This window comes from Oratosquilla oratoria, chromosome 32 (genome assembly GCF_046742065.1).
Source record: "Oratosquilla oratoria isolate Oo_2021 chromosome 32, ASM4674206v1, whole genome shotgun sequence".
In the NCBI taxonomy this organism is placed as follows: Eukaryota; Metazoa; Arthropoda; class Malacostraca; order Stomatopoda; family Squillidae; genus Oratosquilla; species Oratosquilla oratoria.
In genome coordinates, this window is record NC_134808.1 from 6,610,025 (window position 1) to 6,622,141 (window position 12,117).

Here is a 12,117-nt window from a genome sequence, read left to right on the forward strand (position 1 = left end):
ATGGTCGAAGCTATCCTTTTTCAGTTTAGAGCCGTGCTTCTTAAACAGGGGTCTTTGAACCTATTGCAAACCATGGAGCTCTGCAACTGGGTCAAAGATTGCATAGATTATTGTAGTTTTTCAACACCTTACAACTGTCTTCGGTGTCACAGCGACATAAGACTAAAAAAAACAGAAATAAATAACTAGGGGACGCGAAAGTAAAGGTTAAGAACCCTGCCTGAGGATAAAGGAACCTTAGGAAATGAATAGTTAAATGTATTATGTATATGTAACTGAAGTGAATCAGGATGCTTTAGATAAGAAATGGGTGACAGAGCAATTAAATAAAGAATTTCTGTAGAACTGAAATAATTATGTAAGAGGAATACTGTTTAAAGAATACGTTAAAGAAATGTAAGCATTTGAAGCAAAGTTTTGGAAGTTACAAGACAAACCAATACAGCATAGCTTTAATCACGAAAACGCACCGATATCGTATTACACAATAAATTGAGAAATTAGACAAGAAGAATAAGTTACCGGACACTGAGAGATATATGGGTTCAATTTGGTCATCTGGCTATATCTTGAATATTCAGCAATGGACCAGGTCCTCAAGTTTTCTCTACTTTCTAACTGCTCTTGAATCCTCCAGGGTGTTCACCTCTTTTCTCGTGTTAGCACCTTGACCCCGCTAAGGTTTACAGAACTAGAGAGTTCTGCTCTGGTATATAAGACTGAGAGGGCTTGTTATCGTCAGTTCATATCCTCCCAAGAATCACTAACATGAAGTTCTTTGCTGTAAGTAATTCACATTCAATCGATTGTATACAAACACAAGAGGGACATCACAGCTAAGGGAAAAGCTAATTGAAATATTAGATATATGGCTTACTTTATTTCCAGATTTTGATAGAACGCTCTCGAACAAATGAGTTCTCCTCTCCTAATGTTTTATGACCTCAGACATTACATGTAATCATTGATACAGTAAATGTTTTCATGGTACCTATACATATTAAAAGTGTTATCATTGATGTGCACGATACAAGAATTCAGAATATGAACACATTTGATAATATAAGAAGTATTAGTTTCAATAAGGCTTTTGGTGAGGTAAAAAAATTCTGCCTTTTCAGGCTCATCTTGTCCTTCTCGGTATGGCCGCCCTCGTGGCTTGCCGGCCCGACGGTTTTCTCGATATCAGTCTCGAAGACATCCACCACGAGGCCGCGGGAGCTGCAGGACAAACAGTGACCGGTTCTTACAGGTGGGTCTTACTGGCACAAGCACCAGCTTGGGTCTTCTTGCCATTATCAAGAGTTTTCAGTTAGCAGCATTTTGCGACTCTGGATATACGCGTTTTTACAAAAGTGATACATGTTCTCTTTTCTTGGCAGCTGGATTTCCCCCGATGGTACTGAGTACTTCGTCAAGTACGTGGCTGACAAGTTCGGCTACCGCGTGGTCGAGTCCAACGCCATTCCCGTTACCGGCACCGGCGTGAGGGCCAACGGCAGGCAGGTGCTTTTCGACTCTCTTGAGGTCGATTCACGTGAATCCCTAGAATCTATATCCCACGAGTTCTTTGACTAAATGAAGGACTCTCATATTGTTTTCGTCGTTGTCGTTAAGCTTACTCCCTGATTTTAATTACTATTTATCAATTTGGTTGAAATAAAGAAGCAACTGTTTTTGGCAAATTTTATTCACCTGTTACCATACAAAACTATATCTAACACCTATACATATTGAGTGGCATATTTGTTCTTGTAAACATAAAATAACAAAAACGGCTCTGGTTATGGAACTAGACCCTTAGGCCATGAATCACGAGACTATAATGCTACCATCTACACAGCCGATGTAAAAATATAGATGAATGGAAATCCAATTTTTTCACAGACCCTTTTATCGCAGAGGGCCGTGTACGAGGCATACAAAATATGCGAATGTTGATGTGCATATATATGTTTTGAATGTGCACTGTATGTTTATGACGTAAACATACAAATACACAATCATTATAAAGATGTGCATATATTCACACATATCCATATACATATATAAATACGTATGCACCTGCGCGAATAGATACATACTCTCACACAGACACCTATACAAAAAACAGGCAAAGACAAACAACAAAACACACACAGAAATACACTCACATGTCATTTGTATTAAGAAGACCTAGCAAAAATCAGTTATAGAGAACAAATAAAAGTTTCTTTTTCACATGCCTACGAGAGTCTGTGAGATATAACACTTAATATGAAATTTATGTTCCTTTGGATGCGATTCTTTCTTTGAGTATTTTCTAAATCATAGAAATTGACCTTGCATGAAAACTGTCTTCATTTTTTCTTGTTGTTACTTATTTTTGTTAAGACCAAGTCTATCCAAACAAGATCTGATTCTTATACATATCTTAAAGCTGTACTGAGAGAGTGGATTAGGTTTTAAACAAATAAATGTTTAAGATGTGTAAGAAAAAAAGATCCAGGCAGAGGAAAAGTTGAAATGTTCTTGCAACGTACATACAAATAATGTAATAGGACAGAATACCCCAAAAAATACGCGAGAAAGACCCAAAGTTTGATATAAGATGCGATGGAGTACTGGTACTTCATAGGTTTGGTTTAAAATAAATACACTATTTGTTAAAAGAATGAAAGGAATGTAGCTGGTAGAATGTGTGAACTAAACATCCTCACCACTTCATGGTTAGCTGAAGGTGGGATGTTGTGTTGTGTGAAGAGTGCATTCCTCGATAAGGTCTTTTGATGTTTGGTAGGATTGTAGAGTGCACAGGCTGCAGCTTAGTGGCAGGTGGTTCTTTCCGAAAGGAAACTAATTCATACATAAGTAGATAAATGGAGTTATTTTATTTATATATTTTTTTCTGATGATGATCTTTCTGGTTGAGTCCGAGTTCAGTTGTGATATGTTTGTTCTTATCATAGTGTTTTATAACACTGTTTTGAGGAACACACGTGTTTTAATGGGTAGTCGAAGCCATACTATAATAAATAGAATAAAAAATACAATTATTCATAAATTTGTAATTCTAGTCATTTTTTATGACCATTTTCGGTGCTATGACATGCCTTATTAGACAGACAAAATTGATATTTTCTTCGATATTTATCTCTCTAGCTACATAATACTCCATTCTAGATAATGTTATCATATTGATGAATCAAATGTGTATACGTAGATCGACAAACTTATTACGGGTATATCTTGGAGGAAATTTGAGAAATTTTATATGCTGTATGAAGAAGGATTTCCTCCAACTAAATTCTAAGGTAGAGACAGACTATTACGCATTTTCATAGCGTATTCATTAAATTTCGAAGAAGAAGAAGAAATATATATATATATATATATATATATATGTATATATATTATATATATATATATATTATATATATATATATATATATATATATATATATATATATAATTTGCATTTTGTCAGGTAAAGGTGAATAAAATCTTTCCAAACTGTCAACCATATATTTCTTCCAATACAATAAATAGGGAACAAGGCGATGATGAAGCTAAAGAAGGACGACAATAACGAAGTATTCGAGCTCTTCTTTTAGTCAAAGAACTCGTGAGACCTGAACTCAAAAGATTCAAATGAGTCGATCTCAGGAGAGTCGAAGTGCACCTGCCTGCCGTTGGCACTCACGCCGGCGCCGGTGAATGGGACGGCGTTAGACTCGACCACGCGGTAGCCGAACTTGTCGGCCACGTACTTAACGAAGAACTCAGTGCCATCGGGAGAGGTCCAGCTGCCAAGAGAGATTATAGAAGGCCTCTATCTAACAACGAGCATAACGTCTATCTCTAATATTGGCCATAATCAAGTAAGTATTATGTAGAAGAGAGGAACCTATGACTGTGGCAACAGAGCCCACCTGTAGGAGCCGGTGACTTTCTGCCCAGCAGTGCCTGCAGCCACGTGGTGGATGTCTTCTAGACTAATGTCGAGGAAGCCGTCAGGTCGGCAAGCTACAAAGGCGACCAAGCTAGCAACAACCAGCAGCGCCTGAAAGAATCAGACCCCATGAGTTTCCCAGGACCCATATTGGGCAATACTTTTCTCCTATTATCAAACATACTTATTTTGTGAACAAAATTATCTCACAATAACTCTTGTCATATTTAGTAATATTGCATTTAGTCTATGAACTATAGAATTTACACCACACAAAAATGCTATAATGTAACAAATATTCAAGTTTCAACAACTAAACATTAAGATACAAAGCATTCGATACATTGAATAGATAATTTGATATTCTATTATAGTGATATGGCTACTTTCATAGGTAAATGCATTATCATGAGAGTACAAGTGAAATAATCAGTACATTGAGTGATTGGCTAGGACTTTGATAATCTTTTGTTTCAGATTGTGGTCTATCAAAAACTGGAAAAGAAATCTAGGTTGAAGAACTCACTGTGAAGAACTTCATGATTGCGATGTCCGGTATGGAGTGAGGTAAAGACGAGAGGTACTGAGTCTTATATATCTGACCGCGATAAGGTGTTGTGAGGTCAAGGTGCGAACGAGAGATAAGAGGAGAATGACCACGTGGGATCCAAATATATTGTTTTTACACGAGCCCGACAAAGTATTGTAGCCACCTAGAGGTCTGCTCTTTATCATTTCATTGCCTAAAGGAAAGGATTACATCCTTTAAGGAATTTATCCTAGATAATTATAGACAGTTAAGTTTAACATAAAAGATCCTATTGACAATAAATAATAGATGAAAAAGTGTTTGACCCAAATATCTTGATGAATCTTTTGTTTTTCTAAGGGACTCACTCGCCTCTATTAACAATTGAATTTGGTCATAGCTATACTTTTTCAGTTTAGAGCCGTACTTCTTAAACAGGGGTCTTTTTAACCTATTGCAAACCATGGAGCTCCGCAATTTGGTCAAAGATTGAATAAGTTGCGAGGTCCATAATACTTAAAGAACAGAAGTAAATAGTTAGGGGACGCGATAGTATAGGCTAAGAACCCTGCATGTGGATAAAGGAACCTTAAGAAATGAATAGTTAAATTTAGTGTGTATATGTAACAGATGTGAATCATGAAGATATAGATAATAAATGGGTGACAGAGAAATGAAATAATGGTATCTCTGTAAAACTGAAATAATTATGTAAGCAGAATATTGTTTGTAAAAATCTCTTAAAGAAATATAGAAATTTGAAGCAAAGTTTTTGGAAGTTATAATACAAACCAATACAGCATAACTATAAGCACAAAGACGCACCGATATCGTATTACACAATAAATTGAGACATAGACAAATAAGATAAGAAACCGGACACTGAGAGATATATGGGTTCAATTTGGTCATCTGGCTATATCTTGAATATTCAGCAATGGACCAGGTCCTCAAGTTTTGCTCTACTTTCTAACTGCTCTTGAATCCTCCAGGGTGTTCACCTCTTTTCTCGTGTTAGCACCTTGACCCCGCTAAAGTTTACAGAACTAGAGAGTTCTCCTCAGGTATATAAGACTGAGAGGGCTTGTTATCGTCAGTTCATATCCTCCCAAATATCACTAACATGAAGTTCTTTGCTGTAAGTAATTCACATTCTCTGGGTCTACTTAACTGTTCTCCCTCAATCGATTGTTTACAAACACAACAGAGACAGCACAGCTTACGGATAAGCTAATTGAGATATTAGATATATGGCTTACTTTATTTCGAAATTTTAATGGAACGCTTCGCTTGTCTTGTTTAAGGAAGTGGTACCATTTTATCTCGAACAACTGAGTTCTCCTTTCCTAATGTTTTATGACCTCAGACATTACATGTAATCATTGATACAGTAAATGTTTTCATGGTACCTGTACATATTAAAAGTGTTATCATTGATGTGCACGATACAAGAATTCAGAATATGAACACATCTGACAATATAAGAAGTGTTAGTTTTAATTTGGCTTTTGGTGAGGTGAAAAATTCCTGCTTTTTCAGGCCCATCTTGTCCTTCTCGGTATGGCCGCCCTCGTGGCTTGCCGACCCGACGGTTTTCTCGATATCAGTCTCGAAGACATCCACCACGAGGCCGCGGGAGCTGGAGGACAGACAGTGACCGGTTCTTACAGGTGGGTCTTACTGGCACAAGCACCAGCTTGGGTCTTCTTACCATTATCAAGAGTTTTCAGTTGGCAGTGTTTTGCGACTCTGGTTATACGCATTTTTACAAAAGTGATACATGTTCTCTTTTCTTGGCAGCTGGATTTCTCCCGATGGTACTGAGTACTTCGTCAAGTACGTGGCTGATAAGTTCGGCTACCGCGTGGTCGAGTCCAACGCCATCCCTGTTAGCGGCACCGGCGTGAGGGCCAACGGCAGGCAGGTGCTTTTCGACTCTCCTGAAGTCGATTCACGTGAATCCCCAGAATCTATATCCCACGAGTTCTTTGACTAAATGAAGGACTCTCACATCATTTTCATCGTTGTCGTTAAGCTTACTCCCTGATTTTAATTCCTATCTATCATTTTGGTTGAAATAAATGAGCAACTGTTTTTGGCAAATTTTATTCACCTGTTACCATACAAATCTATATCTAACAACTGTACATATTGAGGGGCACATTTGTTCTTGTACATATACAAATAATAAAACGGCTCTGGTTATTGAACTAGACCCTTAGGCCGTGAATCACGACACTATAATGCTGCCATCTACACAGCTGATCTAAAAAAAAAAAAAAAGATGACTGTAGTCCCAGATTTTTCACAGACCCTTTTATAGAAGAATCATATACGAGGCATACAAAATATGCGAATGTTGATGTACATATATATATGTTTAGTATGTGCACAGTATGTTTATGATATCGTAAACATGCAAATACAGAAGCATTATATAGATGTGCATACATTGCTGGTACATTGTGACAAGTTGATGAAGGTGGAAAAAGAAGTCACGAGTCTAGTTCCGAGTTTCTGAGCTTATTCCTGGCCGGTTTCGCTCTAAGCTTCTTCTCCTCTAAAGAAGCATACAACGAAACTGGTCAAAAATAAACTCAGAAACTCGGAACTAGACCCGTGACTTCTTTTTTCACCTTCATCAACGTATGCATACATACACACATATCCAGATACATATATAAATACCTATGCACCTACGCAAATACACACACACACTCACACAGACAGACATACATAAAAACACACACACACACACACACACACACACACACACACACACACACACACACACACACACACACACACACACACACACACACACACACACACACACACACACACACACACACACACACACACACACAGAGAGACTCACACACACACACACACAGAGACTCACACACACACATACAAACACACACACACACACACACACACACACACACACACACACACACACACACACACACACACACACACACACACACACACACACACACACACACACACACCACACACACACACACACACACACACACACACACACATACACACACACACACACACACACACACACACACACACACACACACACACACACACACACACACACACACACACACACACACACACACACACACACACACACACACACACACACACACACACACACACACACACACACACACACACACACACACACACACACACACACACACACACACACACACACACACACACACACACACACACACACACACACACACACACACACACACACACACACACACACACACACACACACACACACATACACACACACACACACACACACACAGAAATAAACTCACATGTCATTTGTGTTAAGAAGACCTAACAGGAATCAGTTATAGAGAACAAATATAAGTTTCTTTCTCATATACCTACGAGAGTCTGTGAGATATAATACTTAATATGAAAATTATATTCCTTGCGATGCAATTATTTCAGTAATTTCCAAATCATAGAAATTGACCTTGCATGAAAACTGTCTTCACTTTTTCATGTTGTTACTTATCTTTGTTAAGACCACGTTTATCCAAACAAGTTCTCATTCATATAACTATCATTAAGCTGTACTGAGAGAGTGGATTAAGTTTTAAACAAATAAATGTTTAAAATGTGTAAGAAAAAGGTCCTGGTAGAGGAAAAGGTGAAGAATTCTTGCAACGTATATACAAATAATGTAATAGGACAGACTACCCAAAACAATACATGAGGAAGACCCAATGTTAGATATAAGATGCGATGGGGTCCTGATGCTTCATAAGTGTGGTTAAAGATAAGTACATTGTTTGATAAAAGAATGAAAGGAATGTAGCTGGTAGAATGTGTGAACTAAACATCCTCACCACTTCATTGTTAGCTGAAGGTGGGATGTTGTGTTGTGTGAAGAGTGCATTCTGCGATAAGGTCTTTTGTTGTTTGGAAGGATTGTAGAGTGCACAGGCTGCAGCTTAGTGACAGGTGGTTCTTTCCGAAAGAAAACTAATTTATACATAGGGGGGTAAACGAAGTTAATGTTATTATCATTATTATTATTATTACTTTTTTTTTTCTGACGATGCTTTTTCTGGTTGAGTCCGAGTTCAGTTGAGTGATATGTTTGTTATTATCACAGTGTCTGATAACACGGTTTTGAGGAATAACCGTGTTTTAATGGGTAGTCGAAGCAATACTATAATATATATAAAGAAATATATATGCATATATAAAATTGTGATTCTAGTCATTTTTGAGGACCATATTCTCGGTGCAATGAATGCCATATTAGACAGACAAAATGTATTTTTTTCTATATTTCTCTCTTGCTACATAATACTCCATTCTAGATAATGTTATCAAATTGATGAATGAAATGTGTATACGCAGACTGACAAACTTATCACTGGTATATCTTGGCGGACATTTGAGGAAATTGATATTACATGCTGTATGAAAAAGCAATTCCTCCAACTAATTTTTAAGGTAGAGATAAACTATTACGCCTTTTCTTAACATATTTATTAAACTTCTAAGTAAAAGAATAGAACGTATATAGGGATTCTTGGCGTATATATATATATATATATATATATATATGTATGTATATATATACATGTATATATATATATATATACAATATATATATATATATATGTATACATATATGTATATATATATATACATATATATATATATATATATATATATATATATTGTACATATATATATACATATATATATATATATATACATATATAAGTATATACATATATATATATATATATATATATATATTTATATATATATATATATATATATATATTTATATACATATATATACACAAAACCTTTCCAAAATGTCAACCATGTATTTCTTACAAAACAATAAATAGGGAATAAAGCGTTGATGAAGCTAAAAAAGGACGACAATAACGAAGTATTCGGGCTCTTCGTTTAGTCAAAGAACTCGTGAGATCTGAACTCAAAAGATTCAAATGAGTCGATCTCAGGAGAGTCGAAGTGCACCTGCCTGCCGTTGGCACTCACGCCGGCGCCGGTGAATGGGACGGCGTTGGACTCGACCACGCGGTAGCCGAACTTGTCGGCAACGTACTTAACGAAGAACTCAGTGCCATCGGGAGAGGTCCAGCTGCCAAGAGAGATTATATAAGGCCTCTTTCTAACAACGAGCATAACGTCTATCTCTGATATTTGCCATAATCAAGTAAGCATCATGTAGAAGAGAGGAACCTATGTCTGTGGCAACAGAGCCCACCTGTAGGAGCCAGTTACTTTCTGCCCGGCAATACCAGCAGCCTCGTGATGGATGTCTTCTAGACTAATGTCGAGGAAGCCGTCAGGTCGGCAAGCCACAAAGGCGACCAAGCTAGTGACAAGCAGCAGCGCCTGAAAGAACCAGACCTCATGAGTCTCCAAGGACCCAAACAGAGCAAAACATTTCTCCTATTATAAAACATCCTTATTTTGTGAACAAAATTATTTCCCAATAAAATTTACAGTAATATTTTGTATTAATTAGTAATCTTACCTTGAATCTATGATTTATAGAATTTGCACCACACAAAACTACTATAATGTAACAAATATTCAAGTTTCAAAAATTAAAGATTATGATACAAAGCATTCGAAACATATGAATAGATAGCGTGATGTTCTATTATAGTGATACGGCTACTTTCATAGGTAAGTGTATTATCATGAGAGTACAAGTATAATAATCAGTATATGCAGTAATTAGCTAAGACTTTGATAATATTTTGTGTTAGATTGTGGTCTAATCATCAAAAATTGGAAAAGAAATCTAGGTTGAAGGACTCACTGTGAAGAACTTCATGATTGCGATGTCCGGTATGGAGTGAGGTAAAGACGAGAGGCACTCTGGGTCTTATATATCTGACCGCGATACTCTGGTCCTGCTGCAAGGTGTTGTGAGGTCAAGGTGCGAACGAGAGATATGAGGAGAATGACCACGTGGGATCCAAATATATTGAGAAGTAAATAAAACTCGATAGAGGATGGAGACTCTCATGACGGTCGTAGTTATCGTCAGATGATTTGGAAAAAGTGTTGTTTTAGCACAAACCCGATATAGGATTAGATCCTTCAGGGAATTTATCGTAGATAATGACAGACAATTAAGTTTAGCAAAAAAGAATCTATTGACAATAAAGAATAAATGAAAAACGATATTTGACCTAAATATCTTGATGAATCTTTTGTTTCTCTAAGGGACTCACTCGCCTCCATTAACAATTTAATTTGGTCAAAGCTATACTTTTTCAGTTTAGAGCCGTGCTTCTTAAACAGGGGTCTTTGAACCTGTTGTAAACTATGGAGTTCCGCAATTGGGTCAAAGATTGAATAGCTTGCTGTAGCTTTTGAACACCTTACGATTGTCTTCAGTGTCATAGCGAGGTTCATAAGGCTTTAAGAACAAAAGTAAATAATTATGGGACGCGAAGGTATAGTCTAATAACCCTTGGGATAAAAGAACCTTAGGAAATGAATAGTTAAATGTAGTATGTATATGTAACTGAAGTGAATCAGGATGATATAGATAAGAAATGGGTGACAGAGCAATAAAATAATGGTTTCTCTGTAGAACTGAAATAATTGTGTAAGCAGAATATTGTTTGTAAAAATCCGTTGAAGAAATGTAGAAATTTGAGGCAAAGTTTTTGGAAGTTATAAGACAAACCAATACAGTATAGTTTTAATCACGAAAACGCACCGATATCGTATTATACAATAAACTGAGAAATTAGACAAGAAGAATAAGTTACTGGACACTAAGAGATATATGGGTTCAATTTGGTCATCTGCCTATATCTTGAATATTCAGCAATGGACCAGGTCCTCAAGTTTTGCTCTACTTTCTAACTGCTCTTGAAACCTCCAGGGTGTTCACCTCTTTTCTCGTGTTAGCACCTTGACCCCGCTAAAGTTTACAGAACTAGAGAGTTCTCCTCAGGTATATAAGACTGAGAGGGCTTGTTATCGTCAGTTCATATCCTCCCAAATATCACTAACATGAAGTTCTTTGCTGTAAGTAATTCACATTCACTGGGTCTACTTAAGTATTCTCCCTCAATCGATTGATTACAAACACAACAGGGACAGCACAGCTAACGGAAAAGCTAATTGAAATATTAGATATATGGCTTTCTTTATTTCCAGATATTAGTAGAACGCTTCGCTTGTCTTGTTTAAGGAAGTGGTACCATTTTATCTCGAAAAAATGAGTTTTCCTTTCCTAATGTTTTATGATCTCAGACATTACATGTAATCATTGATATAGTTAACGTTTTCATGGTACCTGTGCATATCAGAAGTGTTATCATTGATGTGTACGATACAAGAATTCAGAATATGAACACATCTGACAATATAAGAAGTGTTAGTTTCAATATTGCTTTTGGTGAGGTAAAAAAAAAAAATCCTGCTTTTTCAGGCTCATCTTGTCCTTCTCGGTATGGCCGCCCTCGTGGCTTGCCGGCCCGACGGTTTTCTCGATATCAGTCTCGAAGACATCCACCACGAGGCCGCGGGAGCTGGAGGACAGACAGTGACCGGTTCTTACAGGTGGGTCTTACTGGCACAAGCACCAGCT

At 37.0% G+C, this 12,117-nt stretch overlaps 4 protein-coding genes across 4 annotated transcripts; 2 read left to right on the forward strand and 2 right to left on the reverse strand.

Annotated features, from left to right (window-relative positions):
• Positions 1-768: 768 nt before the first annotated feature.
• Positions 769-1,578, forward strand: LOC143017499 (uncharacterized). The gene is made up of 3 exons (XM_076172288.1): positions 769-783; positions 1,122-1,252; positions 1,383-1,578. Exons 1-3 carry the CDS (start codon positions 769-771, stop codon positions 1,576-1,578), a joined length of 342 nt encoding a protein of 113 aa, XP_076028403.1.
• Positions 1,579-3,589: 2,011 nt separating this feature from the next.
• Positions 3,590-4,472, reverse strand: LOC143017501 (uncharacterized). Its single transcript, XM_076172289.1, has 3 exons — positions 4,458-4,472; positions 3,912-4,042; positions 3,590-3,785 (listed from the first exon to the last, which is right to left on the reverse strand). The coding sequence occupies exons 1-3, from the start codon at positions 4,470-4,472 to the stop codon at positions 3,590-3,592; spliced, it is 342 nt and encodes a 113-aa protein (XP_076028404.1).
• Positions 4,473-5,583: 1,111 nt separating this feature from the next.
• On the forward strand, positions 5,584-6,456 carry LOC143017502 (uncharacterized). Its single transcript, XM_076172290.1, has 4 exons — positions 5,584-5,598; positions 5,827-5,949; positions 6,000-6,130; positions 6,261-6,456. The coding sequence occupies exons 1-4, from the start codon at positions 5,584-5,586 to the stop codon at positions 6,454-6,456; spliced, it is 465 nt and encodes a 154-aa protein (XP_076028405.1).
• Positions 6,457-9,440: 2,984 nt separating this feature from the next.
• LOC143017503 (uncharacterized) lies at positions 9,441-10,341 on the reverse strand. The gene is made up of 3 exons (XM_076172291.1): positions 10,327-10,341; positions 9,763-9,893; positions 9,441-9,636 (listed from the first exon to the last, which is right to left on the reverse strand). Exons 1-3 carry the CDS (start codon positions 10,339-10,341, stop codon positions 9,441-9,443), a joined length of 342 nt encoding a protein of 113 aa, XP_076028406.1.
• Positions 10,342-12,117: the final 1,776 nt, after the last annotated feature.